The sequence below is a fragment of the Hermetia illucens genome, chromosome 2 (assembly GCF_905115235.1).
Source record: "Hermetia illucens chromosome 2, iHerIll2.2.curated.20191125, whole genome shotgun sequence".
Lineage (NCBI taxonomy): Eukaryota > Metazoa > Arthropoda > Insecta > Diptera > Stratiomyidae > Hermetia > Hermetia illucens.
Window position 1 is genome coordinate 183,785,447 of NC_051850.1, and position 27,556 is coordinate 183,813,002.

Genomic DNA, 27,556 nt, shown 5'->3' on the forward strand with positions numbered 1-27,556 from the left:
GGGTCGGTCTATCATCTATTGCATACCACCTAAAAGCCATTGGAAAGATTTAAGAAGAAAAGGAAATGCGTGCCATATGAATTACCTGAGAGCTGTTGGAAGACGTCTGCAAGCCTACTAATTGCTTCTTGAAAGGCAAGAAGGAAAGCAATTTCTGCCTCTGACTAGTGGCAAAAAGTGGATCTACCACGGCAATCTGAAGCACAAAAAATCATGGGTTTCGCAAGGCCAGCCATCAATATCCCAACCAAAAAGGAATATCCATCCATCCATTGCAAGCCAACATGAAAAGGTCTTTAGACGCGGAATCCATATGCTGCCAGAAAGATGGGCCAAGGCTATAGCAAACGATGGAATATATTTTGTTAAATAAAGAGTGGGGAACATCAGGAACACTTTTTGATCGCGATACTCTATGGCAGAAGTGAGGCAGTATATAATGAGATACGCCTACGGTTGTGGAGTTGTAATGACTTGTGGGTGGAAGGGGGCGCTTTCAAAGCATACCTCGATGAGCCGCTATTTTTTGCTCGTGGAGACAACCGTCTGTCAAGTAAATGGGATGAGTTTATTGAGAGAAAGAGAGAATAATCCGTCAGCCACACCTCTGCGCCATCGATTGCGGTTACCTAAAATGCACTTTATAGGTCTCCCAACGACTTTCCGGGATGCCTGCGCTCCTCTACTTTGAAGCGACCTACTCGGCCATCTTGGGAGAGTAGATTTCACTGCATGTCACCTATCCACTGCCGATCATTCGTTCGTGCGCATTAATACAGATGGGCAGAAGGTGATGACTCGTCAGACTGAGAACCTTGGTTTCGTTGGTGTTTATTTTCAGTCCACCTTTACTTGACTCTCTCTTTCCATTCGGCCGAGGTCCATGAGCCGACGAAAGAGCAAACAAACGTAATCAGCGTAGTTGAGGTGTTTAAGGAAAGATGTTATACTCCATTGAACGTCCTCTGGACAAGGCAGACATGATGCATCACCAGCCGACTCCGCTTTCAAAATCAAATTCCGGCGCGTGACAATTTTCGCCATCATATGTCGCTGTCATGATGGCGTTTAGTTTCTGTGGAATGTTCCTCCTGCGTAGAAGACTCCTGATAGATTGTCTGTTCACGCTATCGAAAGCTTTCTCGAAATTAATGATCATCACTTGCTATGCATCTATTTCTATTCGGTAGGTAACTCCTTATCCTTCTCTGTCTCCTCCATGAGGGTGCACACTGCCCCATATCTCCTGCCATTTTCTACCCTACCCCTTCTTTGATTGAGCTTCCGATTGACCGTTGTTAATGCGCGATGGATCCCCTTTGCTTGATTGTCTTGTCACTACATATTAAACAGCCCATTTCTGTCCCCCTCAGTTTCAATTTCTTTGACTTCACAAACTGTGTGGCCAAATGTCTTAGTTGCTGGCACAAAGTATATGTTATGTACAGCCTTTGACGCTTGAAATCCTAAGGTACTTTTGTCCATGACTATTTTTCATTTTTCCCTTCACTTATTAGGTTGATTATTTGTTAACTTTCTAATCGGTCCTGAAACGTATCTTTTAATGGTGTCTCATCCCATTTCTTCCCCCCTCCTTTTGGAGTACCATGAGGAGTAGCTGGCCTTGCTGGTTTTCACCAAATATCGGCTTGATGACCTTAAATTGATTTGCCTGGATTGTTCCTTCCATCAATCTAACCTAGTTATTTTGGTGCACCAAGAGCCTGTAAAAGAATAAACAACAAAGGTCAACAGATATGGCTGAATGCGGTGCATGGTCAATGCTTCCTCACTTTAGTTCTTATTCCAAGACCTTGGCTTAGGTTTCGACACTTTAATATATACTTCTGCTTCCTTTTGGCTTCAACTTGATTCAAGCACTCCCTATTACTTTACAGCTATACCCACATCTTTTTTATTCGCTCTTCATATTTATTTTGTGCATCTTTTCAAAAGATGAGACATGGTTCAGTTAGTCTAAGACTTCTCAAGGTTCTTTCGATTCAATATGTTGGTCTACCCGACATAGATCACGGCACCTTCTAAGTAAGTTGTCTTGTAAATTCTACTTTATTGTGTTTTTTTCTTTTTGGGTCCTTTTTGAGCGAGAATCGTCCGCTAACCATCGCAACTTGGAAACCTTATTCCTCGTGAAGGCTTTCTATGCATCTTCTTGTGAATTGATCGCAGTTACGATCATTTGTTTTGTATTGTGTCTCCATTTTCGAAGAAAGTCAAGCATTGGAGGCTTTTTGTAAGCTCATTTTCTATTTTGTCAATGAATACTTCAAAGGTGCTAATCCACTCTGCGAAGAGATTGAAAGTTATCAGAAAAATGGTTTTATTTTGAAGGACACCATCATTCTGTCAACTTGTAACAACATTTCACTTCAATATAATTCACACTCATGTCGTGTTGGCAATTATATACAAATGGAGCGATTACCACCTGTCGCTACTTTCGGTCACGCTGCTCCCAGGGCAGAGGTATGGTAGCGTCTGATGAGTTACCTCTGCCCTCGACGAAACCGTCAGTCTCTTTTTTTTATAAACTTGGAATAGGAATCTGTGGACCACAAGAGAGAAAGTAAGTTGCTTCCCAAGTGATCCGGACCGTCGTCAAGTGGATAGGGACTCGGGACTCCCAGCACCCTCAACAAAAAAATTTTCAGCATTGTTCATCCTTTCAATTTCTTTTCCACTGTTTTCGCCGCCACCTTTCCTGTGCTTGGCCGTTGCCTCTTCACTTAATTACTCCCTGGAATTCGCTGCATTCTTGGGGAAATTGGGGGAAGGATTTGATTCTGGGTCATGGGGTGTTTGGCATGCTTGTATCTGAAGTTTTCCCATTTATCAACTCGCCTTCACTGAGGGTCTTTCCAACCCCTTTATGGAGTCTTGGAGATGTCTTTTCTTGCTTCGTAAAAGCTGCCTCCCCATAAATTCATCCTCTCCTTTATACAATGCCTTTCTCTGCTTGCAGATGAGTTAAATACTTGATGATCCTTTTTTAGAATTTTTAAACTCTAAACTATCAGGACTGGGAGCTTTATAGTTGATAGTTTAGTTTAGTTTACTTGGAGAGCCGCAGCTTCGAGCACTCAGGCCATTGTTAGGCCCATTGTAGTTTCCCCATAAATCGCCTATTCAATGGCTTCCCGCCTACAGCCTTCGCAGGCTTTAGCGGATCTGAGAGCATTTCCCAGAGGCAGAGAGTGTGCAGATTCTTCATTGCAGAAAACCTTATCAAGGTGTCGTCGTCTGAGATCTGAGGAGGCTAGGCAGCTACATCAAAAGGCCGTCTCCTCCTCCTCACATTGGCTGCTCATAGCTGAAACCATCACCCCAATGTTTCCCATATGTTAGTTTAAGGAGCAGTGTCCTGTTAAAAGCCCTACTAGAGTTTTTTCTTAAAGGACAACAAAAATGCCGCTCTAGTGACACCAGATTGTTTCACAAGGATTTTCGCCTGCCAGCAACAGTTTAAATCCACTCAGCTGCGTGAATGCTTCCAATTTCACCCTTCAGAGTAGACTTGACAGTGGATGGCCGGATACCAAAAGGTGGTTCTGGCCCCATTACCAGCGATGTTTGAGTGCCACGGCATTCACATCAGGAATGTTTCGTTCAGTCGGCCAAGTTTAAGTAGCCCCTGATGACAACTCCACACCAACTGACTTGATATGCCACCTGACTATCGGAGCAGATTCGGATGGTGCGACTCCTCCATTTTTGTCGCAGACATTCTTCTGTTGCCAATGAAATGGCATATATATCCGATCACTTCGATCACTTCCATTGGCATACAATAGGTCAGCATGTCGGATGTTTAGGTCCCTGACTACCCCACCAACAACGCACACTTTTAATTTGAGGTATGTAAATGTCAGCTATTGATCCGAGGACTGATATGTACAGTCGACGCCTTACAATGCTGCAAATTTATTTGGGAAATATGGCACCTCATCTACGCTACAGACGTAATATATTGAGGGCTGCATATACCCTTCAATGGTTTTAGAGCCGACACTTCCTAGCGAACCTTCCTAATATCGGGTTCGGGAACGCCGATAGTGTGAAAAGTTCCCAGCCTATCGGCTCTCTCTCCTGCCTAGCAGGATCCAGGTGGAAGTGTTGAAGTTATTCTGCACACCAAATTGTTCCAGAACCCCATCACCATTCCGCTTATCTTCTGGAAGCCAGAAAAGGCACTTTTTCCACGATGGCAGCTCAGATACCCTTTTCAGTGTTAGTCGCGCACCTTCCCACACGTCGTTGAGGGAGGAGCAGTACTGCCTGAGCCATTCATTCGTGTCTTCGTCGGCAAAGTTTAGCCGTAACATTTTACGATATACCCCTACCGACTCAAAGCAAAGTCTAATGCCATGCAAGGATGTAGTCCTTGCAGCTAGGAGGAATTTCCTCCTGAGCTATTTGCACTGCTCAGTATCGTAACCAGGTGGATTACAGTCGTCATACAAGACCCATTCGTCGGCTTCGATAGTCTCGGCTGCAAACGAAGGTCTAGCCGTTGCCGGGTGAGCCCTCTTTGCTGCGTTTTGTGTCGAAGAGTTCGGATCGGAGCCGCAGTTGCCCCGAACGATCCTTTGCCGTCATTCTTGACACAGCCCGTAAGTTGTGATTTGCCCGAAAGTGGTTTGCCCGGAGGTGGTTTGCCGTAGGTGGTTTGCCCGAAAACTGTTTGCTGTCCATGGGCAGGTGCTTACCCATGGCTAAGACTTTAACCTCAGAAAATGGCGCCGATTGGATCCTGGGGTCACGAGTGCTGAGAGAAGGAGCCTGCCTCGGCTCGTCTGTTAACGACTGGGTCCAAATTAGATTGGTTCCCACCTGAGTAAGTGGAGAATCTGAATCTAGACTCAGGTTGTTCATCAATGACCTTAGTTGGATCATCACGATCAAGATTTAGTTGTAGTTTTTTAAAAGGTTTTTGTTTTTTCATAATTGGCTGTCATGGCCTCAGTTTTATCGGGGAAGGTAAGTCAATCTCGGCAGAGTCCCTTTTTGCTGAGACAAGGCTAGTTGAAACTGGAGGTCGTCTTGTACTCAGAGATCCTGTTTACGGCCACATTTAAACCTCTGTGACCATTCAGCCCTCGGCACCGTAGTCACGCCTTGGCTTGGGGTTTTGATTCCTGCATGGCTTCAGGTATCACCTCCCGTTTCCTGGAGGATCTTTCTTACTGAGCTCCCTCACCACGACAAGGTAGGCAATTGTCGAGGGAGTTGGTAAATATTCGATCGAACTTCTTCCTTTGGAAGGTTTTTCTTAAACGTCGCAATTAAGCTCCACTTATTGTGAGAACTATGTATGCCTTTTATCGACCACGATGGTGAGTTAGCCAGTTGTACTCAAGGAGAGCGATGAAACCTGAGTCTACAAGGGACTCATCTTAAATGGCTCTTGCCATGGGGCCTTATCGGAGATTAGCTGGTACCATGGGACCGGAATGGTCCTCTGTTGTTCCAGGAAAATTCTGGCCCGGTTACTTGCGGTTGACCCTTGTGTGAGAATTTTATGCTGGTTTTTGTTGTACCCATATCGCGGACAGAGTTCCTTGTGGGAATGTAGTTCCGCTGTGCAACTCGGACGCAGTCACGGAGGGCCTCTGATTGTAGTTCCCAAATCAATGCGTGTCAAAAAAGGGTCCAGAACTTCTACTATAGGTATTCCAACCCACTACGGAGAATGTGGATCAAAAATATCGTATTATGTATTCCTAATGCACTTGATAGGTTAGAAAATTGTGGGAAAATGGGAAAATCCCGACGGTCGCAAAAATAAAGTTCTAAATTTTCGATTTGAAGTAGAAAAACATTTTATTTGATAAAATTTTATTTTAAAAAAATATCTTTTTACATTTTATCTGTCATTAAACTTTTTTTTAAACTCAAAATAAAATTCAGCATTAAAACCATCTCTTTCTTCTCTTTTCAGGGGATTTGGATTCATAACATTCGGTGATGCCGCTAGTGTAGATAAAGTTTTAGCTCAAAGTACTCACGAATTAGATGGTAAAAAGGTAAAAAATATGTCAAACGACAAAATATATTTTTTTTTTTCGTGGCATTTTCACTTGCTTTTGTGTCCCTTAAACTTTTTTAATTAAACAACAATTCGCAATATTCGATAATTTCGCGACAACGTAAAAGTGGCGAATCCAAAGGAATTTTCGTCCTTTGTGTGAGCAATTTGTTTCCTTTTGAAGTGGATCGTTTGGTAGATTCACGTTAAAAGTACGGCAACGTAAAATCTGGATTTTTTTAAAATATTTTGTTTCTATGCGAGCGCCCAAAGTAGTGGCTTTATTTGCAGAGTTTTTTGTGAACTATGGAAAATAAGGAGATAAAGATGGAATACTGGAATTAAGCATGCTGAGAGAGAGAAGGGTTGGAGCTAACATGCCGAGAGGATGTCGAAGTTATTGTGACTTCATTTGCCTGCTGTTTGCATGACGGTTATTATATCCAACTTAATATGTACATTAGCAGCCTTCCAGCAAAATCACTAGATGATAATGCATCTTATTACAACGTTTACTGTAGAAGCGTACCAGAATCTAAGTGGCTTAGTTTTGCCTCCAAGGGAAAACTCCTGCACATAAAGAATATACCCAGTCCTCTTCCTACGAAAAATGCAAACCTCCCTAACATTTCAGGCTCTTTTTCAATATACATACGCAAACGTAACCCATTTCCTTGCCGCGTCATCCACCCAGAGTGGTGTTCCTCCTGTGCGACCTTGCGAATCATAAATCCTACCAGGGTCATTAATAAAAGTCCCAAGTAAAGAAACTCGTGTTTTGCATTACGGGGCTATGAATGCCGCCCATTTTATTCGATATGACGGGAGATTTTGTCGACCGAAGTGTTGAAATAGGCATACCAGCATAAGTAAAGAGAAATATAAAATACCCCCACACGCAGGCTACACTTGTCAACAGGACCTCGGTGTATAACTTACGCACTCTTGAAATATGCACAGCAACAGAAAATTATGAAACCTCCTACACCACACAGGCCTGTCGCTTGCCCCACATTCATCCTGAAAGTGAAATATTTGATTTCTTAATAAGGGCAGGATTTTAACCTTTTTATCGGAACCTTTTATCGTAATTCTCTTCTTGTAATCTTTCAACTGGGATGACTGGCACTAAAACAAAGTTTTATGTTAAAATATTTTTGGCTGCATTTTGACGTGAGATGAATAATGACGCATTATTATCGATATTTCTTCGTGAACACACTTAGGCACTCATACAAGACCTATCGCCTTGATGAAAAGCGCCAAATCCATCTTTCTGTACTGTTTCACATATTTACAGCTATTTTGTTAAAGATTGCATCCTGTTGTTTTCCCAGATGCCTCGACCTACTTTGCACAAGTTCCGGACACTGTCCCAGGACGTGTATAGAGGTTTCGTCCTCCTCCTCACAAAACCTGCAAGCAGTGTCCGTAGATATCCCTAGCTTCCCTAGGTGATAGTTCAGCCGACAATGACCAGTGAGGATTCCCACTATGATTCGGAGGTTTAAGCAATCCTTTGTGCGCATGGGTTCGTATCCCCAAATAAGCACCATAGATTGCTCCATCCCTGGTAGGCCCGCCCAGGATAGTTCCCTCGACCGTTCCTCTTCATTTCTTAGATTCATAGCCATGAAACCGTTTCCGATTCCCTGTTCCCTCCTTGGCTAGTTCGTCCGTTGCCTTCCAACCCAGCATGGCCTGGAACCTAAAGTATCCAGACCTTGTTGGACGAGCCGAGTGTATTCAGTCTCTCAAGGCATTCCCATACCAGTTTAGAGTTCACCCGGTTGGAACTAAGTGCCCTGATCGCTGCTTGGCTATCGGTGAGAGTAGTTATGTTCTGCCCCCTGTAGTTCCTTTGCCGATTAAAGGAGGTACATTTGTCTACGGCGTATATTTCCGCCTGGACTATGCTAGTGTACCTGCCCATTGGCTCAAAGTACATTTTCCTTGGACCAATGACACCGGCACCCGCTCTCTCTGTTGTGAGGGATCCGTCAGTGTACCAAGTAATCAGTTGCTGGTTTAAGCCGTATGTCGCCGCCATGCTCTCCCAGTTTGCCTTGTTACTCCAACCTGTTTCAAACTTCTTATCGAAGTGAAACCCCGTTCTCATGTTATCCCTTGGTATCAGTAATTCGGGATACCGCCTAGAAAGAATATCAATCTTCCTTCGATACTACCGGCCATCCTGAATATTGATCTCCTTGCCTGCATCTGTATGTGCAGATGGAGAGGGGTTAATCCCAGAAGGACCTCCAAAGGTGCCGTTGGGCATGTCCTCATTGCCCCACTGATACACATGCAAGCCAGCCTTTGGAGTTTATGTAATTCCCTGGCTTCTGCGCTGAGTTCGGTTCTTTCTGCCCAGATTACCGCTCCATAGGTAATCATTGGCCTCACTATTGCAGTATATATCCAAAGTAGTATCTTCGGGCTGCAACCCCATTTTTTTCCTGCTATGGATCTACAAGCCACCAGAGCCCTCCTGACTTTCCGGCAAGTGTTTCCGACATGTGTCTTCCAGAGTAATTTTTGGTCTAGCGTAATTCCCAAATATTTGACCTCTTTTTCTCGTTTCACCTCCATATCATGTAATGATATGGCTTTCAGGTGATCCAACTTACGCCTCCTAGTGAATGGTACTACGGTGGTTTTGGCTGGGTTGATCCACAGTCACACTTTCCTACACCAGGCACTAGTAACCCTTAGTCCAGGTTGGATTCTATCACATAGGGTATCTTCACATTTGCCCCTACAGATTAAAACAATGTCGTCCGCGTAACCCTGGGCTTGTATTCCAGTATTTGTTAACACGTCCAGGAGTTCATCCACTACCATACTCCACATCAGCGGCGATAGTACTCCACCCTGCGGACAGCCTTGAGTGGTGTTCATGATAATACAATTTGTACCTGTCAGTACCCCTATTTGTCTGCTTTCTCACATTTTGCCCATCGAGAGTGCCAGGGTGTTTTCCACTCCTTTGCAGCTCAGGGCATCTTGTATCTCTGTGTGCGATGTGTTGTCGAATGCTCCTTCGATATCCAAAAACGCTCACAGTGCAATTTCTTTTGTTTCTATGGCATCCCGTAGTACCTCTGTCAGCTGATACAGAGCAGTTTCAGTTGACCTTCCTGCCCGGTAAGCGTGCTGACAGTGATGTAGGGGATTACGCTTTAGAACGTTAGTTCTAATATAGTTGTCTATGACCTTCTCCACCGTTTTGAGTACGAACGATGTTAGGCAGATTGGTCTGAAAGATTTAGGGTGAAAAGGATCCTTTTTACCCGCCTTCGGAATAAAGACCACTTTTGCCCGTCTCCATGCCCTTGGTATGTAACCCAGTGCTATGCTCCCCCTTACCACCCTCAGAATAGTCTCTAAGATAAATTCTAGGCTTCTCTGGATTAGTGCTGGGAAAATGCCGTCTACTCCGGGATATTTCAATGGTTTAAAAGTTTGCACTGCCCACCTTAGCCTAGCTTCTTCGCGTACCTCTTTTGCTAGTTTCCAGCTCTCCTTTCTTCCCCTTTTATTCGTTGTTGGGGTGTCAGGCAGAATGTTGTCGCCTGCCACCGTGGGGTAGGACCCCGGGAAATTGGTTCTGAGAAGCCGATGTACCCTTTCCTCCTCATTCCCGGTAAATATCCCATCTTCCTTCTTCAAACAGACAGAGGATATTCCCCCATCTCTGGCTACAGCCTTGTACAGCCTGGTTGCTTCTGTGATCTGTTCGATCCCTTCACAGAATTCCCTGAAGCTGTTCCGTTTTGCTTCCCTGATCGCGTTGCTATACGCAGTCAGAGCATTTTTATACCTCCGCCAGTCCCGGGTTTGTTTTGCCCGGTTAAAGAGTTTTCGTGCCTCTCATTCTGGCTAGGTTCTTGTTCCACCATGGTACATCGCTTGATGACTTGATTGTCTTAGCCGGACAGCTGGCCTCATATGCGTTAATGACGATTGTGTTGAGGTTTTCCACCACCGTTTCTAATTCCAGTTCGCTCCTGGTGTCAGCGCCCCCTTGAAGGTGGGCAATGTTGTAGCTCAAGTGCGTTGCGTAGGATTCCCAATCCATTCTCCTGGGATTCCTGGAATTCACAGTAGCCTGCCTCTTTCGAATAACGTGCTCTAGAGCTTCTCTTTTTTATCAACCTTTACCTCGGTCACACAGGGTCGGCTCGCCTTGATCGGTTCTGTTATGCCGCCCGGTTATGGGTCTGATCTAGATGAGTGCAGAGGCTCTCAATTTACCATCTAGAGGATAAAGCCATAATTATTTCGACCAGCCTCTTGGCCGTTTCTCGTCGACTTCGATGTTTTGTCCAATCTTGCCTAATGAGTTCTCATTAGCGCGAAGACGTCTCTCCCGTAACTCTTTCACTGTCGGAGCAACTCCATATGAACCGCAGATGTCCTCCTTTCTGATTTAACCATGCCATGGGTTCAACTTGTCATCTTTCTACCCGTTACCACCAGGCGGCGTTAATTTTTTTTTATAGTCGGGCAGCACTCAAAACCGTAGAGGATGGCAGTTCCACTGACCACTGCCGTAAATTATGAATTTGTAGCGTTCTTTGATGCGTCGACCACAAAAAACGCCAGTTGTGGAACGTCACTTAACCTAAATTGCGTCTTTCTTCACTAGGCACCCCGTAGTGCCAGTAGTACCACAGCTTTTGACTGTGCTTTCAATTGAACTATGGCCTCACGTCATGGATAAGATGTGCGGTTCATCTACCCCACGATTTTCTTTCACGCGGTTGCTGCCATGCTCTGTTCACAAGCAGCGGCTTCTTTATTTTCCTCGCCTTTTCTGAAAGATATAAACTTCCACTAAGCACGTCGAGGGCTATCGGCACAACTCTAGCTGTTGCCATTACTTCTGGCCCTCGACAGCGGACACAACTCGCAGGGCCCCTCGCCGTTGTATTTATGCTAGGCGCTTATGGTTCATGTCCTTATTGAGGGAGTCAGCCCAAATTCCGGAACCGCAAAGAAAAATAGACTGAACCGCACTCATCATCAAAGGGCACCTACTGGATAAGGCCCTCCGATATTTATCATCAGCCGGCAAATCGTAAATATTCACCACTTGGACCACTTCCTCAATCACATCGATTACGGAGGCTTCGCTCAAAAAAAAACCTATTGCCTTCGTTGGTAGTTTCCTGTGGCACAGATTGCGCCAGTCAGTCTTGGCTAGATGCGCTTTTCAAAGCAATTTGCCAACTGTGTCCAAGATACTACGCTTTGTGGTTACCTTCAATCAGCATCATCGGCGAAATAACCGGTATCCGATCTAGGCCTGCCTCAGCACCCTGGTTTTGCACCAATTCAATATCCCTCAAAGCCTCTTGGCTTCCTGACCCACGCCGTCATTCTATCTTAGGTAGGGCCTGCCTCGTCTTCTTTTTCTATCATAGATATTGTCCCTATAAACTTCTCAATCTGGATCATCCTCATTCATACGGATTAGGTAACCAGCCCACCGCAACCTATTGAGCCGGGATTTATCCACAACTTGACGGTTGTGGTATCGCTTATAGATTTTGTCGTTATGTAGGCTACGGAATCCACGGAGTCCATCCTCATGTGGACCGCCAAACATTTTTCGAAGGATTCATCTCCCGAACGCGGCCAAGAGTTCGCAATTTTTCTTGACAAGAACCCTGGTCTCCGGGGATTGCATAAGGACTAGCAAGATGATAGTCCTGTATAGTAAGAGCTTTGACCCTATCGTGAGACGTTTCAAGCGAAACAGTTTCTGTAAGCTGAAATAGGCTCTATTGGCTGCCAACAACCATGCGCAGATTTCATCATCATAGCTGTTGACACTTGGTGTAATTGGTCGGCTCTATATTTAGCCAATTCGGCTGTAATTCCATCGGCTCCTGGCGACTTATGATTTTTTAGCCGATGAATTGCACGGACTGTTGCTTCTATACTCGGTGGTGGCAGTATTTATCCATCGTCTTCAGTTGGCAGGACCTCCAACGGCCGATCTTCAGGTTGTTCAGTAGTTCATCAAAGTACTCAAACCATCGCTATAATATACCCATTCTGTCGGAAATCAGATTTCCCTCTTTGTGTCGACAGGATGAACATCGAGGTGTATAAGGCTTCATCCTGTTGACTTGTTGGTACAACTTCCGCGCCTGGTGCGGTTGCTTCCTGTACTTTTCGAGTTCACAGACCTGTTGGTTTTCCCAGGCTTCCTTGTCTCTGAAGTTGCTTCTCCGCTCGACGGAGGTCGTGATAAGTCCCTTTTATGCTCCTCACGTGTGAGTATCCGCTTTAGGAATGATTTGGTCAAAATAGCAAGTCAGATACCTTAACTTTACCATCATAGCTAACGCCAGGTCTCCTGCCTTGTGCCCCTTCGCTTCTGGTTCTGGTTTCCTAGGAGCATTCCTTTCTTATAGGCTGATGTCTGTTATTTCCCTATTTGTCGGTTCTGCCGTTGATGATTTGAGTCTATCCCGACAGCCTTGTCCGATTCTAGGCATTTCTTTAGATAGTGAAAATAAGGTCTGTTTCCTTTGTGGCATCTGATATCCTTACCTCAGATGTACTTTTTCTGGTCTGTACCTTCTAACCATGGATCGTTGTTGATTATAGTCCTCGTAACAGGCCAAGACTGAGCTTGACTCCGCTGCTCGGCCTCCCAAGATCTCCCTTCTTATGTGTTATCACCTGGTTGTTAGTGTTACGGAGATATACCTCGAACTGATGCACCAGTTTGTAAGTGGCACCTCGTTGGCTATTTTTTAGGGGTTAGAAAGTCGGACGTTTTTTTTTCGACATCAGAAACAGAGGAGGGCACATTCGAATCCGCACCAGAAATGAAAAACTTGGGGAGCTGACTAGCCCACTGGAACTTTCGAGGAGAAGCCTTCCATGGTGGCTTTAGAATATGGTCACGACCCGAAGGAAGAAACGCTGGAAAAACTGGGTCTGGTGAGCCATGGGACCCTTAATGCCTGGACGGCTTTTTCATGATAGTAGATAACCAAACCACCGATTAAACCACTGTTGAGATCATCAGGAATGCGAGCGAACAGACTTTTTCAAAGGACAGAAGGGAAGCCGGAATATCAGCAGCTGCAGAAAAAATTCTTCAATCTTCCGCTTATGGGAAACTGCATATTTGCAGTTGTGCCTTAAGGTAAATATGAAACAAGGGGGTAGTGATTACGAGGTTACAATGGACAAGATTGCTTGGAAAAAATCACCCCAAGTAACGAACGGGTTACGTTCGCCAAAGAGTCGACAAGACATTTTCTCGATTCTCAGGGTGACCGAGGTGAAACAAAATATCTGTGGACGAATTAGGGATAATCAGGCTTCGGGATGGTAAAATCTGGCCCACATGCTTTATAAGCACATTTGAGTCGTGCATGATGGAATGAGTTTTTTCCGCCTAGTTGAAAAGACAAAGATCGCTACCGAAGCCCCAAAAACTACCTGGTGCACCCTTTCTATATGGTCCTATCTGTCTTTTAGACACTACGCAGATGAGATAGTGGAGAGAGTGGTATACAGCACGCTGGTTCTGTTCGTCTATCTAGCGGTTGGTGTATCGAAACGGCAATGTGGGTTTCGGAGAGCCCATTCTATCGACGATCCGGTTGAAGCGGTCATGAATCTGCCTCGGAAAGGGCCGGTAGTTGGTTAATGATGCGTCAAGGTATCAAGAATGCCTTAAATTCGGCCAAATGGATTTGGATTAAGGGCACCTTGACCAAACTGGATATTCCCTCTTGCATAGCTCAGATAATTGAGAGCTAAATCTCGAAGAGACTTCTTTGGTACTAGACGGTGGTCGGGTCAACATTGGGACCGCAACTGTTTCCCAATGTTCCATATTGCATCCTCTGCTATCGAACATAATATATGATGGGAACACTTGGCTTTCGGGTGCTAGAAGAAGGATCGTTGAATGGTTTTGCAGATGCCCTGGCGGTGGATGTTGTTACGAAGCGCCCCGAAGACGTGGAAGTTTATGGAAGTGAAACTAATCACAACATCAAAACATGGTCCCGAATGGTGAAACTGCACCTGGCGAGCGAAAGACGGAGGTGATCCTTATTGATAAACGCAGGGAAAACAATACTGTCAAAATCCGGATTGGTAACCATTAGCTCGCCTAAAAATCGGTCATTATTACCTGGGGACAGTGATCGATGTCAAGTTTAGCTTCAATGAGTATTTGGACTATGCGCGAAAAAAGGCAGCAAAAGTCATTTCATTTCTAGTGCCAGGGGACCTAAAAATAGCCTCAGGCTGCTTATCTCGGGGGTAATGAAATCAGTCCTAATGTTGTACTTTGTGATCGACGTATCAACGAACGTCTCAAATTTAAAATTTACCGCAATGTCGTCCGTCCTGACGCCCTTTATGGTTCTGAGTGTTGGCCGACTATAAAAGACAATGAACGGCGTCGTGTGGTAATGGAGACGAACATGTTACGCTGGACCAATGGTATGACACGTTTTGATCACATCCGAAATGAGGATATCCTCGATCGTTATAGGGTTGTACCGATCGTGGATAAATTACGAGAGAGACGTTTTCGATTGTATGGTCACGCAATTCGTGCTAACGAGAATTCACTTTCCAAAATTGGTCTGAACATCGAAGTCGGTGGTAAACGACCAAAAGGCAGGCCGGAACAACGGTGGCTTGATACGCTGGATGGGGATTTAAAAGCCTCGAGATTGCACTCAGATCAGGCATTCGACAAAGCTAAATGGCGAAACCGATCACGACCAGCCGACCCCGCTTGTAAATGGGACAAAGGCTGAAGAAAAAGAAGAAGTATGCGGCTTTGGTCTGGACGAGAGTATACCGACCAATTTAAAACTTACCGCAATGTCGTCCGTCCTGTCGCCCTTTATGGTTCTAAGTGTTGGCCGACTATAAAAGACAATGGGCGGCGGTGGCGGATCGTGGAAAAATTACGATAGAGGCGTCTTCGATTGTATGGTCACGCAATTCGTGCTAACGAGAATTCACTTGCCAAAATTGGTCTGAACATCGAAGTCGGTGGTAAACTACCAAAAGGCAGGTCGAAACAACAGTGGCTTGATACGCTGGATGGGGATTTAAAGGCCTTGAGATTGCACCCAGATCAGGCATTCGATAAAGCTAAATGGCGAAACTGATCACAACGAGCCGACCCCGCTTGTGAACGGGACAAAGACTGAAGAAAAAGAAGAAGTATTCGGCTTTGGTCTGGACGAGAGTGTTGGACCCCACTGTGAATCGGAATTGGGTGACTTTTGCATACCGACCAATTGCAGTCAAAGTGTGCAACGCATATAGGACAGTACCAGGTTAGGCACTGTGTGCCATTGTGGAAATGCGCACTGTCTATGCCAAGAAGGGTTCATTTCATTGTCCGAAATTTGTAAATATAAGAAGGAGGTTCAACGATGCCTCAATATAGTCATCCCCGCCCCATAATCTTGTGGAAGAGATGCTGAAGTCGGAAAAAAATCAGCCGCGGGAAACGCAATGATAATTTAGATACTGGAAATGTTCCAGGCACTGGATCGAGGTGCGATACGGGGATATGGGCAGAGAAGTGGCGGTAGTTTTACTAGGTACCACAAAGGGGAAGTATTTTTTAACTCCTCAGTCTTCCCAGTCCGTTTGCCCGTTTGTCAGTAGTGGGGTCGGCTCATAGATTGTGCGACAGTGTTGCTTGGTTGTTCTATCCTATTTGAGTGACCAATTTTGTTGAGTCCTCGAAATTCAACGATGCACAGTGCGCTGTTACTATTTTAAGAAGAAAAACTTTCCATGGCAGTTCATTCCATCTAAATAAAACCATGCAGACATGATATGACTATAGAGCATTTTTATACTTCTTGACTCCCCCATATTGCGTCATCCGCCTAATTATGAGCTCTTGGTAAAAGCAGCTCATGAGATACATCTCGACATAGCTCCATCCCGCAGTTGAACGAAGGATACGGGCAATCGTGATTCCATTTGAATTCTGACCTTTTCGCCATCACAATGCTTTCACATAAATAATTCTTGCAACTGAAGCTCAGGTCTTGTGTCCAACCCGCGCTTTACCAAATTATCTTTCCGACGGCAATTTCCAGTTGATAACTTTATCAGCACTTCTGAGGGATCTGTTTAAAAAATAATCCTAGGCAGCAAGCAATATGCCCCATTTGACCGTTTTTATATGCAGACATAAAAATCCCTGGCATAATGGATGGAGTGTGAAAAATCAGCAAATTTTCATAATCAGTTTTTATTTCCACTGCTGCCCTCAGTCGATTCATTACAGTTTTTCCTTTTCTCGAATTATTTTCTTGCCGCGCTTTCACTCGCAATTTGCACTTTTTTCTCATTTGATTGCTTAGGACTTTTTAGAGTCGAAACATCCCTTCCCCGAATGAGCTCCACTTGGCTAATGGGGAAGCGGGAATAGTGTGGAGAAATACTTTCTCTTGCCTAGTCTTTCGGTTTTTAAAATATAAAAGATAGAGTCCTTGCCATGGTCCTGTTTTTTCAGTAATTGGTTTTCACAGGCCCTCCTCATTGTCCTTTTAGTCGACCGATGAACACTCAACCCACCGTTCAGGCCAGGAGGAATTAATTTTGAGGATTTGGAGAGGATTTAGATAGCCCGAGGGCTTTGAAATAGTGGCTAAATGTCTTAAATGCGAAGGACACACTCGATTCGACACTGTCAGGGGGAAGGGCGATAAAACGACGCAGATAAACGGCGAACTGGGAAGCAGATTCACTTGACTCCAGTTGAAGAAGTTATGGTCGGTCAGAGATGGGAAATCCGAACTTCCTTTTATGTTATTATTTTCGAATTGGTCTGCTAATTACAATTGGCTGGGCAGACGAACAGGGGCTGTTTGATGGACCGCACTAGTATCTCATTGATTAAACAACGTAAAGACGACGAAGTGCATGAAATAGTCCACAGTTGGCCCTACTTGGCTTAAATTCCCAGCCACAGGTATGAGTCCATTCATTCCGAGTCCACGATTTCACGGTCTAGCAGATCCGGAGGATATCACAAGACCATAGAGCCTTCGTGCCTTTTTTGGATTCATTTTGGTTTTTGTTTGCGCCGCACATATGCAGTAACAAAATTACTTCCTCCGTGAATTACTAAAAAAACCCATCACATTAACTCACTAGTTTAAGGTCATCGAAGCAAATTAGAAACCTGAAATTGCACCAAAAGTCCTACAGGATCCAATTACATTTCAGAGCTGACCGCGAGGGTGAAAGGATAGAGGTCCCGAGGCCGAGGAGCTGCCTTTGTATACCAGCAGAACAGAGTGCATTAGATTAATTACAAAACGATTTCCATTCAAAAAACGCAGAACCCTCGGTTGCCAGGCGGAGCACGGGGCAGCTCCAGATTTTCCATTCAGCGATTTTTCACCGCTCACCGACTAACTTTGATATTTCATTGAAAATACTTTTCCAATAATTCGTTGTGAAGGGCAGCAAATCGTCTCGTCCCTTTCCAAGCCCGGGGGTCGCCATCCTCTCTCTGCACAATAAATTGAAAAATTCCCATAAACGAATTAGTGCGCGGAGGATTTTTAAATTAATAACGACGCTTAAAGCCTTTAATGCGTATTACCCTGGTCCTTATTTCTTATGGAACAGATCTTGGGTCATTGTTGTGATTATATTTATTCCATTAATTTTTCGCAGTTCTTTGAAAAATTTAGCTATTGTATGGCAAAGGACCTAATTCATATCCTTTAAAGCTTGGCTAATGGTGCCACTAAAATCGAAACATCTTTGACGGTGAGAGGCTGACATAAAGCAACAAAGAGAATTGTAAATCATAAAGTTTATAGCAGAAGGGATTTGAATTGTTTGGAAGGGTTAAAAAGGATAGGGTTCAAGTGGTGTGGGAGCAGGCTAATGAAAATTTGGCGATTATTTTCCAGTCTGGAAAATTCAATGCCTCATGGTACAACAAATAGCCGAGTATTTTCACGCGTTGAGGAAAGTTTTAGGACATTTTTTTAGGAATTCCAGGGAAATAATGACAGACAATAAATCTTGACAGCTATAACGTTTAAGCTCCTGTTGAAAAGGATACCCCATATTGGAGGTATCAAAACTTATTTTTTTTAGGCGGTATCTACTTAGCTCAGAGAGCACAGACTTATCGTATTTTGACAGTCAAACTTTCCTAATGATAAGAGAGATCCTGTCCTTCGTATGTTCCATTTAGTCCTTGCCCTTGTTTGTAATAAAATAGAAATTAGTCCTTTTCTTTAATAGTACGTATTACATTTGCTAGCATTGTAAAATAGTTTCCCGAAAACGAAGGTCAGTGCGAAAAAAAACGTCATAAGCACAGCGAAAGGGTTCACACCTGACCCCTAGGACTGCTACGATTCAAGTAATTTACAAGCGTAAATCTCGTACAGGACCAATGTTTCCTTGAGCTGGCGGTGGTAGCGTTGGCGGCCCCACAGCTATTTCCTCCTCAATGACCTTCGCGTCCGGCAAAAGAAGTGAAATTGTGACCCTCCTCTTGGGAGCCATGATGCTGTGATTGTGTTGTCGAAGAACCGATGGAATTGACTGTAGATCCGAAAGCTTTAGATTAGAGGACAGATGTTTTGGTTCCTGAGGTGACTAGGTATACGGCGGCTGAGACGGTGGAACCTGCGAAAATTGGGCGTTTGTCCATTCGAGAAAAGCAGGTATCAAGAGGTTCGTAAAAAGAGGATCTTTGCGACTCCTTTAGCGTCTACGAGGAACATTTGGGCATTAAAACGTTTTATCGCTCGATCTGGGCGGTATACGGCCGCTACAGAACCTTTTTGATGGTATCGATGTTGGGGAATATGTATTTGCAGATGGTCAAATCCTTAAAAACTGGTACTGGACGTATAGCTTTAAAGAGGCTGCGCAAGTCGGCGATAAAGTCCTTGGAGCTAACTGGTTTATCCTGGGGCCGATGAACTCGCCCGGAATGTGGAGCGATAAGCCAATGACCATTTCAATCGAAGAAACTTCCAGACCCTCTTTGTAAGTGGTGCGCAGCCCAAACAGGACTATTGGAAGCACTCGAAGCATGGAATCTTTGGCGGCACCGTTTCATTGGCCTGGGCAAAGATGTCATGTGGACATGTTTTGCCCCCACGGGGCAGTTGACATGGACGAGCAAGGCAAATTGGCGATGAAGTACAGAGACGTACCGAAAATAGAAATCCAATGATCGAATATGGCCCGTGCGATGATGGGAGCCGTCGTATCTAGGACTAAAACTATCGATCAATAGTAGGAAAACAACTCCCGTAGCCATCGCGGAAAGAAGCCTTGATGAGATCCTCGTGGATGTGATCAAAGCGAGTGTCAGGAGTTTTGAAATTTACGAACTCTCTGTTCTGTTCTGACAGTGTACTTTTGAGAACTGGCATGGTACACAGAATTTAACCCAGAGCAAGCGTCCTTGCGGAGACCAACCGGCCAAAATAATCTAAGTGCTACACGCTTGCCTGTCATTAGAGTGTGCCAGTTGGTGAACTTTGCGGCAAAGCGAAACTGGTAAAAATCGCTTGATCATACCGTTGAACTCTGTGTAGTAGGTCGCTTGGCTGTCCAACTCGAGTCAGCGAAACTTGATATTAGGGCTGACCATGAGATACGGTAAACGTTCGTCTTTCGTTTGCGCCTCGCTAAAAGCTCAGGAACGCAATGTGGTAGACATAGAGACCGTCTCCACGCGAGATAGAGCGCCTGCACTAACGTTTTGCTCACCAGGCCGGCGAAGTTGAGTTGCCTGGTCTGACATGGTGAAGTCTTGTCGCAGCACTGTTTCAGCGCGAAGGTAAGCAGGTAATGGTCGATGTATATCACGAACTAGCGTCCCTCCGTTGGAAGCACTTGGCGGCAGCGAAAACGTCGATGAATTCGCGGTCGAATGCGGAATACCGTTGCTCAGCCTTTGACAGCTTCCTTGAGATTAGGCCTAATGGAGCCTGCTCGCTTTATTCTAAGGCCTCATCGACATCTATGCTAACGGCGTTGTTGTTCAAAGTTGTCCTTTGAGTGGATGATAGATAGGCTAAAGTCGCAACAGAAGTGATACCCTACTTGCAACGCTAAAAACGCGGAGTCACCCTCCATTGTCCAACTGATTTTGGACCTCTTGCTCGTATAGTCTTTGAGTAGTTCAGTTAGCTGTACCTGGAACTGAGCGCATGCGGAGCGCAGCAGCGATAATGATTAATGACGCGGAGGAACCGTCTTATCTCCGATGAGTGTGTGAGCTCCGGGAAATCCTTTGCCTGGTTTTTGGGTTCTGGTGGTGTAGTATCCAGCGAATACGACCTCAGGCTGGCCGTTTTCGCATTTGTCCCAGCTGAATTAGAGCTTGGCTCCTCGTAGTAGCGAAAGAATTTCCTCGAGATGATGTTGATGCTATTCCGGGACATTAGAGAAAACCAGAATGTCATCTTAATAGCTGCGACCGGAATCCAAATTCTTGAAGGAGTGGTTTAAAACCCACTGCAGTGTTTGAGCTGCATTTTTCAGCCCCATTAGAATATGTACGAATTAAACAAGCCTAAGGGCGTAGTGACAGTTGTTTTACGAAACGTGCTCAGGAGCAACCGGAACGTAGTAAAAGGCTCGTAGCAGGTGGATGATCAAAAATACGGAGCCGATAATTTCCTGAAGCAGATCCTCTATTCTGGGCACTGGCTACCGGTTCCGACGTGACTCGAAAACGGCCGAATGACACCACGCTTCAAAACAAGGTCGACCTCTTGCTTAGCTGCGATGAGACGTTCTACCGTGAGGGTCGAGGGTGTGCGAAAACCATTGGTCCATTGATGATGATCTGTGAATTAGCAGATCTAGCAAGGTTGCCATTTCTCCTGTCAAAAAGGCAATTTTTGAATAATTGGCGATAATTTGCCTATACTCGTCCTCGGAAAGGTCTCAAAACGTCAATTGAAATCAGACTGTGGTGATGGTGTGAATTTGTGGTGCTGGGCGGAGCCTGTAGATCGCGAAAAGACTGGTGAGGTGTTCGAGGAGGCAACGGAGCCGTAAGTCAATTATTAATCCGTGGTGCTTAAGTACAGGATGGCTATTTGAACATGGGCGATGATGAATGGCCAGTGGAATGGTCTGGGCAGGTTCAGGCGAAGGCGGTGATGGGGGTCAAATTGATTGCCTGCATCACGAGACTATGTTTGGTAACTGCCCTGGCAATATATGCAGAGCATGGAGCTGGAATCCACCAGGAAATGAGCTGCAGTGCTACGATCCAATACATAGAGACGGCTCTCCGGGGAAGTGCCGCTGTTGGTCGCTGAGTACATTACCAGCGGGCGTTAATTTCCCGACTTGCCGGCACAAGCGATTTCAGCCGGAAAAGGGCACGGCTGGCTACAGCGTTGAACCAGGACAGCGTATTTGGTATGATACTAAGAGTAACAAGTCTTTGACTCCGGGCCAGGCCTTCTTGAACGGGGGCGCTCATGGCTACTGTTGGTGACTGGCCTTTTAAATTGTTTATGTGTCAGGCTGGTAAGCTGCGCGTTGGTCATACGCAAAGCTGCGAGTTCCACAGCGGTCTTATTGTGATAGCATGGTTTCGTGAAACGTCGAACTACTTCTTCAAATGTTCTGATGTTTACCAAGTTCATTCCTTCATTCATCTTATCTTCAGGCTAAACGCATTGAAGCCACAGAAAGCCGCAAATTCAGATAATATGAGGCTTGGTGGGGCGTAGTAGCTGCCCAAATATACACCGTTTGTCTTTGATTATACAAAACCGGGTCAACTGACTTATGGTATATTGTATATCTTGCTGGCCACATGCTTATACCGTTGATTCTCCAATTGGATTTGTTGGTATCTACCTCGAATTCGTAAATATAATAGACTGTGCGATTATTTCCTGACCGACTCCGCAATGATTGAGGTCACCATACCATTCAGGTGAGGCCTACTACGGTGGTAATGAAAACGCTATGGAAATTACCCCAGGGAACTTGTCTGCGAATTGTTACCACTAGGTTTCCTCACGCCGAAAATAAGGGAAGGCAAACGGTTGTGTAGTTCAACGAGGGGATAATACCTATAGTAACTGCAGAGGATTCGCGGGAAATATATAGTAGAATCTGCGACAATATGGCCTTAGCTCTGGATGGTATTCTTAACAGAACTTTGAAGCTGGCAGTCAAGACATTTTCATTAATGCCCTCGAGAAGTGCCTAAATGAAGGAGTATTCCCTGCTGTAACTAAAAAAACTACCTAGAGATCCAGCATAATATCTCCCGAATTGGCCGGGAGAATCAGCTAAAAAAGATCGCCACCCCTCCTTGAAAGTAGCAAAGGCTTGGCATGGTTTTCGGCATTCCACTCTACGGAGGATGCAATAAGCATGGCGGCTGCTATGCCGAATGTCAAAATCCATCAATTTCGCCAATTAAAACCGAATTAAAGGGTCGTTTGCTGACGGTAAATGCTGCCGGGTAATTAGCAATCCTGGTTGAAAATTACGGGACGGATGGGGCCCCAAAGAGTCAATCGTCACAGCAAGGATTACCACAAGGCTCGATACTAGACCTTTTGCTGTGGAATATCATGGTCTTCCCAAGCTTGCATAACCTACGCTTTTTAACTTTATAGATGACATGGCTTTAGTTGGGGGTTGGGGTAGTAGTGGGAAACAGGTAGTAGGATCAGCGACAACAACAGATTTGGATGACATCTTTAGCAGAGTTTTGAAGCGGGCAGTGGAGACTAGGCCCGACCTTTTCGTTAACATTGTCGAGGCGTGCCTAAAAGAAGGAACATTACATGCCCAGTGGAAAAAACAAAAGTTGTTGCTTCGTAAACCCATCAAACCACTTGGAGAGCATGCATCACATCGGGAAAATGATGGAGAGTGTCACCTACAACAGACTCCCAGACTCATCATTAAAAACAACAATGGTTTGTGAGAGCGTGAATTTGGTTTCCGGCATACCCACTCTATGGTAGATGCAATATGCGTGGTCGTGAATTTGACAAAAGGCAAGGCAGAAACATAGAGAGAACAACTACCACATCACCTAGTTCCTCACAACTTAGTTGTGGAGATGCTGAGGTCGAAGAAAGGCAGGCTTATGGTTTCCTCCGCATTCGTGAAAATACAGAAGAAGGAAAGAGAGAGGGAAGCCTGCCTTTTTGGCGGAGGACAAGTGCCTAAAAGCAAACCCACCCCGAGAAGTAATACCTAAATGATGGTCTCGCTGGGCTCGAAAGATCAAGAGTGGTTTTTAGTAGGTGCGAATCCCACATTTACGAGCTCTACCTCCGGCGTTGATGCGGTGGTGGTAGGGAAGATGTGTCTTTCTAAGATTTCCTACCTGCGTGTACGATAAAAAAATATCTCGGAGTTAACAAGCCTCTCCTGCTTTGGTCAATCTCCAGGTCGTAGGGTTGGCTCTGTTGAACAATTTCCATGAGTGTCGCAATCGCCTTTCAGTTCACCCTATTTGCCTTTGATATTTGTGTTCTTGGTAAGGTCGTTCTTCGTTTGGAAATCTTCTCCAAATATGATGATAACATTAGATAATATGGAGCCGAAATTATTTACCACTGAGGCGTTGCTTTGGAGAGTCCGCTTACATGCTCCCAATAGCTGTCAATATTGGTAGCCCGAGTCCTTGGACAACGAGTTTTATCCTTCTCTCGTGTTTCTTTTTGGTTTTGGGTTCTTGGTAACAATTAATCCAGTGGTCCTTTTAAAGTGCTAGTTCTACCTTACGTGTAATATTAAAAATTCACTTCAGGATTGCAGGATTGCGTCGTAATTGGGTAATGCACCGTATCTGAAGATTCTATCTAGGAGCTGTGCAATAAATGCTTATCTACCACAAATCTGGAGTATCCTCTATCAAATCAGTGTCAAACAGACAAAATGGGAGTGACACCTGCAATTGATTAATTTATAAGTAAACTCGGCACTTAATGCCCGTAATACCTGAGCATATTTTATTTCTAATCTGCACGCATTAAAGCCTTCTGTTATCACTGCTATAAATAACGATTATTGCCCACTCCGATTATTTAATCTATTTCTAAATTGCATGTAATTTTTCATGTGAACGTGTTGAAATTGGACAGGTCCTCATCCAGAAAGAAAAACCTCAATAAAACCGTCCCACTTCCCAGTGTAGGCTCCCATTACTGTCTATTACCACCTAGTGGCAGTGTAAGAATCTCAATTACATCCTGGCCCTCATTGTTTCCTGCGATTTTATTATAGTAATTTATTTACGTATCCTTTTTTATATCACGCACTGGTCATGTTTTATTTACGTGAAATTAGAGGGGGCGGCGTAGGCGGAAAAGGTGCACAAGCTGGAATGCAAAAGGTAGAGTTGAAGTGGATATAGTTACCAGCAAGGTTCCTTGCAGGACGGGTGGTTGTTCGCCTGCTGCGTATTCTATTTTCTTCCCTAAACTTTTAGATAGTTGCCTTCGTTGCTCATGTATGCGTGATGATGGGACTGCGGGTTATGATTTTCATGAATTTTCCACCCTTTCGTATTTTTAGTAATAAAAATTCTTTATTCCGTCCCCCCCAGTCTATTGCTCACAGGCTACTCAGGATCTGATGTTCGTTCGTGTGTCCTGAATGTCTGACGAGGCACTTTATCAGTAAATCAAAAATGGGAGAATAATATCCTTAAAGACCGTACGATAAAGTTGATGATTCTGTTTCAAATGTGTCCTTTGTCATCCTTACAAATTTCAATTAGCGATCACTAGCAGCATTACAGGTCTCCAGCTCTTCATTTTTTTATTGCCCATTTCCTTTCACACTTTCCCGAGGTTCGACGTAGCTCAGCGTCAAAAGTGTACGATAAGCTCATAAAAAAGGACTAAAAACATTAAAAATAAATCATCTTTTTCGCTACATTATTTTGATAAGTATTTCGAATGTAAAAAAATATAATTTTCGCTTCGCTTTTTATTGCAGGTCGACCCCAAAGTAGCATTTCCTAGGCGAGCACATCCAAAGGTAAGCAATAGGATAAGCACGTTTTTCGGGAGTATATTGCTTTTAGAATTTATATCCATTCATATCGCGGGATGAACCGCCGAAGGAGACCAGGCCAGGGGGATGGCCGTGACTGAATCCGGGGGGATAATCGCAGTAAGAGTTGCAGAAATGCGAAACGAACCGCTTCAGAGTTGGCGATGTAATGGCGTGATTTTATTTAATTTTATGGCGGAAATTAAAATTAAATGTAGCGGAATAAAAGAGGCGAAAAGAAGTTATGATTCGAATAAATTAGAAAGGATATCTGGAGAAATTTAGAAGAATTTGTGTCGTCGGCTTCGCTAGTTTTGGTCATCTTCAAAGCTTTTCTTTGCTCTCATCCTGGGTCCATCCACGATAAGCCATCCTGCGGTTGGGGTTAGGGGCATAGATTTTATTTTTCCTTAAAATCCATGTAATTTATGGTATCTCCTTTATTTTGACATATTCCATAGCGTATAAAGTCTTAGGGTTCGTATCAACCTAATTATTATTATTCTGTTAAGGGAAAGTCGCACCGCGTCCTTAAAGAACTATTGTGCCCCATTTACTGGTTATAGTGTACCTATTAATCCCGGCTACCAGATCTTTCAGCTTTGCGTTTGGTATTAAGTGTTCTCCCAGATGCCTCAACCTACTTTGCACAAGTGCCGGACACTGTCCCACGACGTGTATAGAGGCTTCTTCATACTCCTCACAAAACCTGCAGGTACTGTCCGTAGATATCCCTAGCTTCCGTAGGTGATAGTTCAGCCGAGAATTACCAGTGAGAATTCCCACTATGATTCGGATGTTCTTTTTGGTGAGGCTTAAGCAAAGAAGGACTAGACCGTCGGCTCTGCTCATTAAGCCGACGAAAGACAAGACATTTGCAGAAGTCCTTAGTGAAATCCGCTACAGGATGAAACCCGAAGAGAACGGAGCAGAGGTGTCTTCGATACGGAAAACGAGGAGTGGTGGAGTTCTCGTCGAACTGGGCCCAAGGACGACCAACAAGAGCACGTTCTGCAAAGCGGTTAAGGGGCTATTGGAGGAAAAGGCTCTTGTTTCCAGCCTAGAACCCATGTGCTCTCTAGAAATACGGGATCTTGACTGCCTCACAGAAAAGGTCGAAGTAGAGGAGGCGCTAAAGCGTGATTGTCCAGAGGTAACCAATGCCCGGGTAGGTATTACCTCTGTAAATACTCGACACCAAAAACTCGCCGTGGTGGAAGTCCCCGAGCAAGATGCGAGGAAACTTCTTAACAGCGGAAGAATCAAAATCGGATGGGTAGTATGCAGGGTACGAATGCGGATAGTCTCCACTATGGACAATGGACACACGTCAGCAGCTTGCAAGGATTTGGACAGGAGGACAGCATGCCGGAGATGCGGCCAAGTGGGTCATCAAGCGAAGACTTGGAAGAAAAGCGAGAGTTGTGTTCTCTGCAGGGATCGTGGCGCGTCTGGTGAAAGTGTCGCACACACTGGGGGCTCGGGACGGTGTCCGATCTTCAGGACGGAATTGGAGAGGGCTAGGGTGCGAATGCCATGATCCGCATTTTGCAAATTAACATGCACCAGAGTGCAACCGCTCACCAGTTGCTAGCACAGTTCGCTGCGGAAGTAAATGCTGATCCAGTGCTGATCAACGAGCAATACCGAAACAAGGACCTGTCCTCATGGTATCTCGACTTATCGGGCACCGCTGCCATCTGGGTTCGGGACAACGTTCGACTTCGTGTTCTTGCCGAAGGCCGGGGGGACGGGTTCGTCTGGATCCGGTGTTTAGGGATAACGTTTTTTAGCGTTTACCTGACGCTGAATGAGACGATGCCGGACTTTCGGCGCCAGCTTGATGCTCTGGAGGACGCCGTTTCAAGCACGGAGGGACGAATCCTGGTTGGCGATGATTTTAATGCCAGGTCTCTTGAATGGGGCATGCCTCAATCAGACTCCAGAGGGAAGCGGATTCTGGAAATGGCGGCGAGAACCGGGCTCGTAATTTTAAACACCGGATCCACGCCAACGTTTCGGCGCCCAGGTTGTGAAGGAAGCATTCCTGACATCACTTTTGCGTCGGAATCTCTGGCATCATCGGTGGACGGGGGGGCGATCCCTAGAAGACTTCTCGGCAAGTAGTCATCAGTACATTGCGTTCGGAGTGTTTGACGTTACTTGCCGGCGAGCACCAACACGACGTTCCCCCTGCGTGTGGAATGTCGCGAGGATGAACATCGGAAGGTTCGTCGAAACTCTTGGAGCAAGTAGGGCCGCGCTGGGGAGCACTCCGGGGGGTGGTAGTGTCGCAGCTGACACCGTCGTAAATTCAGTGATGAATCTGATAACGACGGCGTGTGAGGCTTCCATGCCTCGTAGAGGCCCTAGGCACGACAAGCCTTCTATGTACTAGTGAACGGCAGAAATTGCCGACCTACGGAAAGAGTGTCATAAGCT

The 27,556-nt window shown here is 45.1% G+C and overlaps 1 protein-coding gene across 1 annotated transcript in view; it reads left to right on the plus strand.

Annotated features, from left to right (window-relative positions):
* The window catches only part of LOC119647856 (RNA-binding protein Musashi homolog Rbp6), a 1,519,969-nt gene that overhangs the window by 475,855 nt on the left and 1,016,558 nt on the right, over positions 1-27,556 (plus strand). The window contains exons 3-4 of the mRNA XM_038049124.1: positions 5,960-6,044; positions 25,058-25,099. Of these exons, the coding sequence (XP_037905052.1) occupies positions 5,960-6,044; positions 25,058-25,099 (127 nt within the window). The remainder of the gene's footprint in view (positions 1-5,959; positions 6,045-25,057; positions 25,100-27,556) is intronic.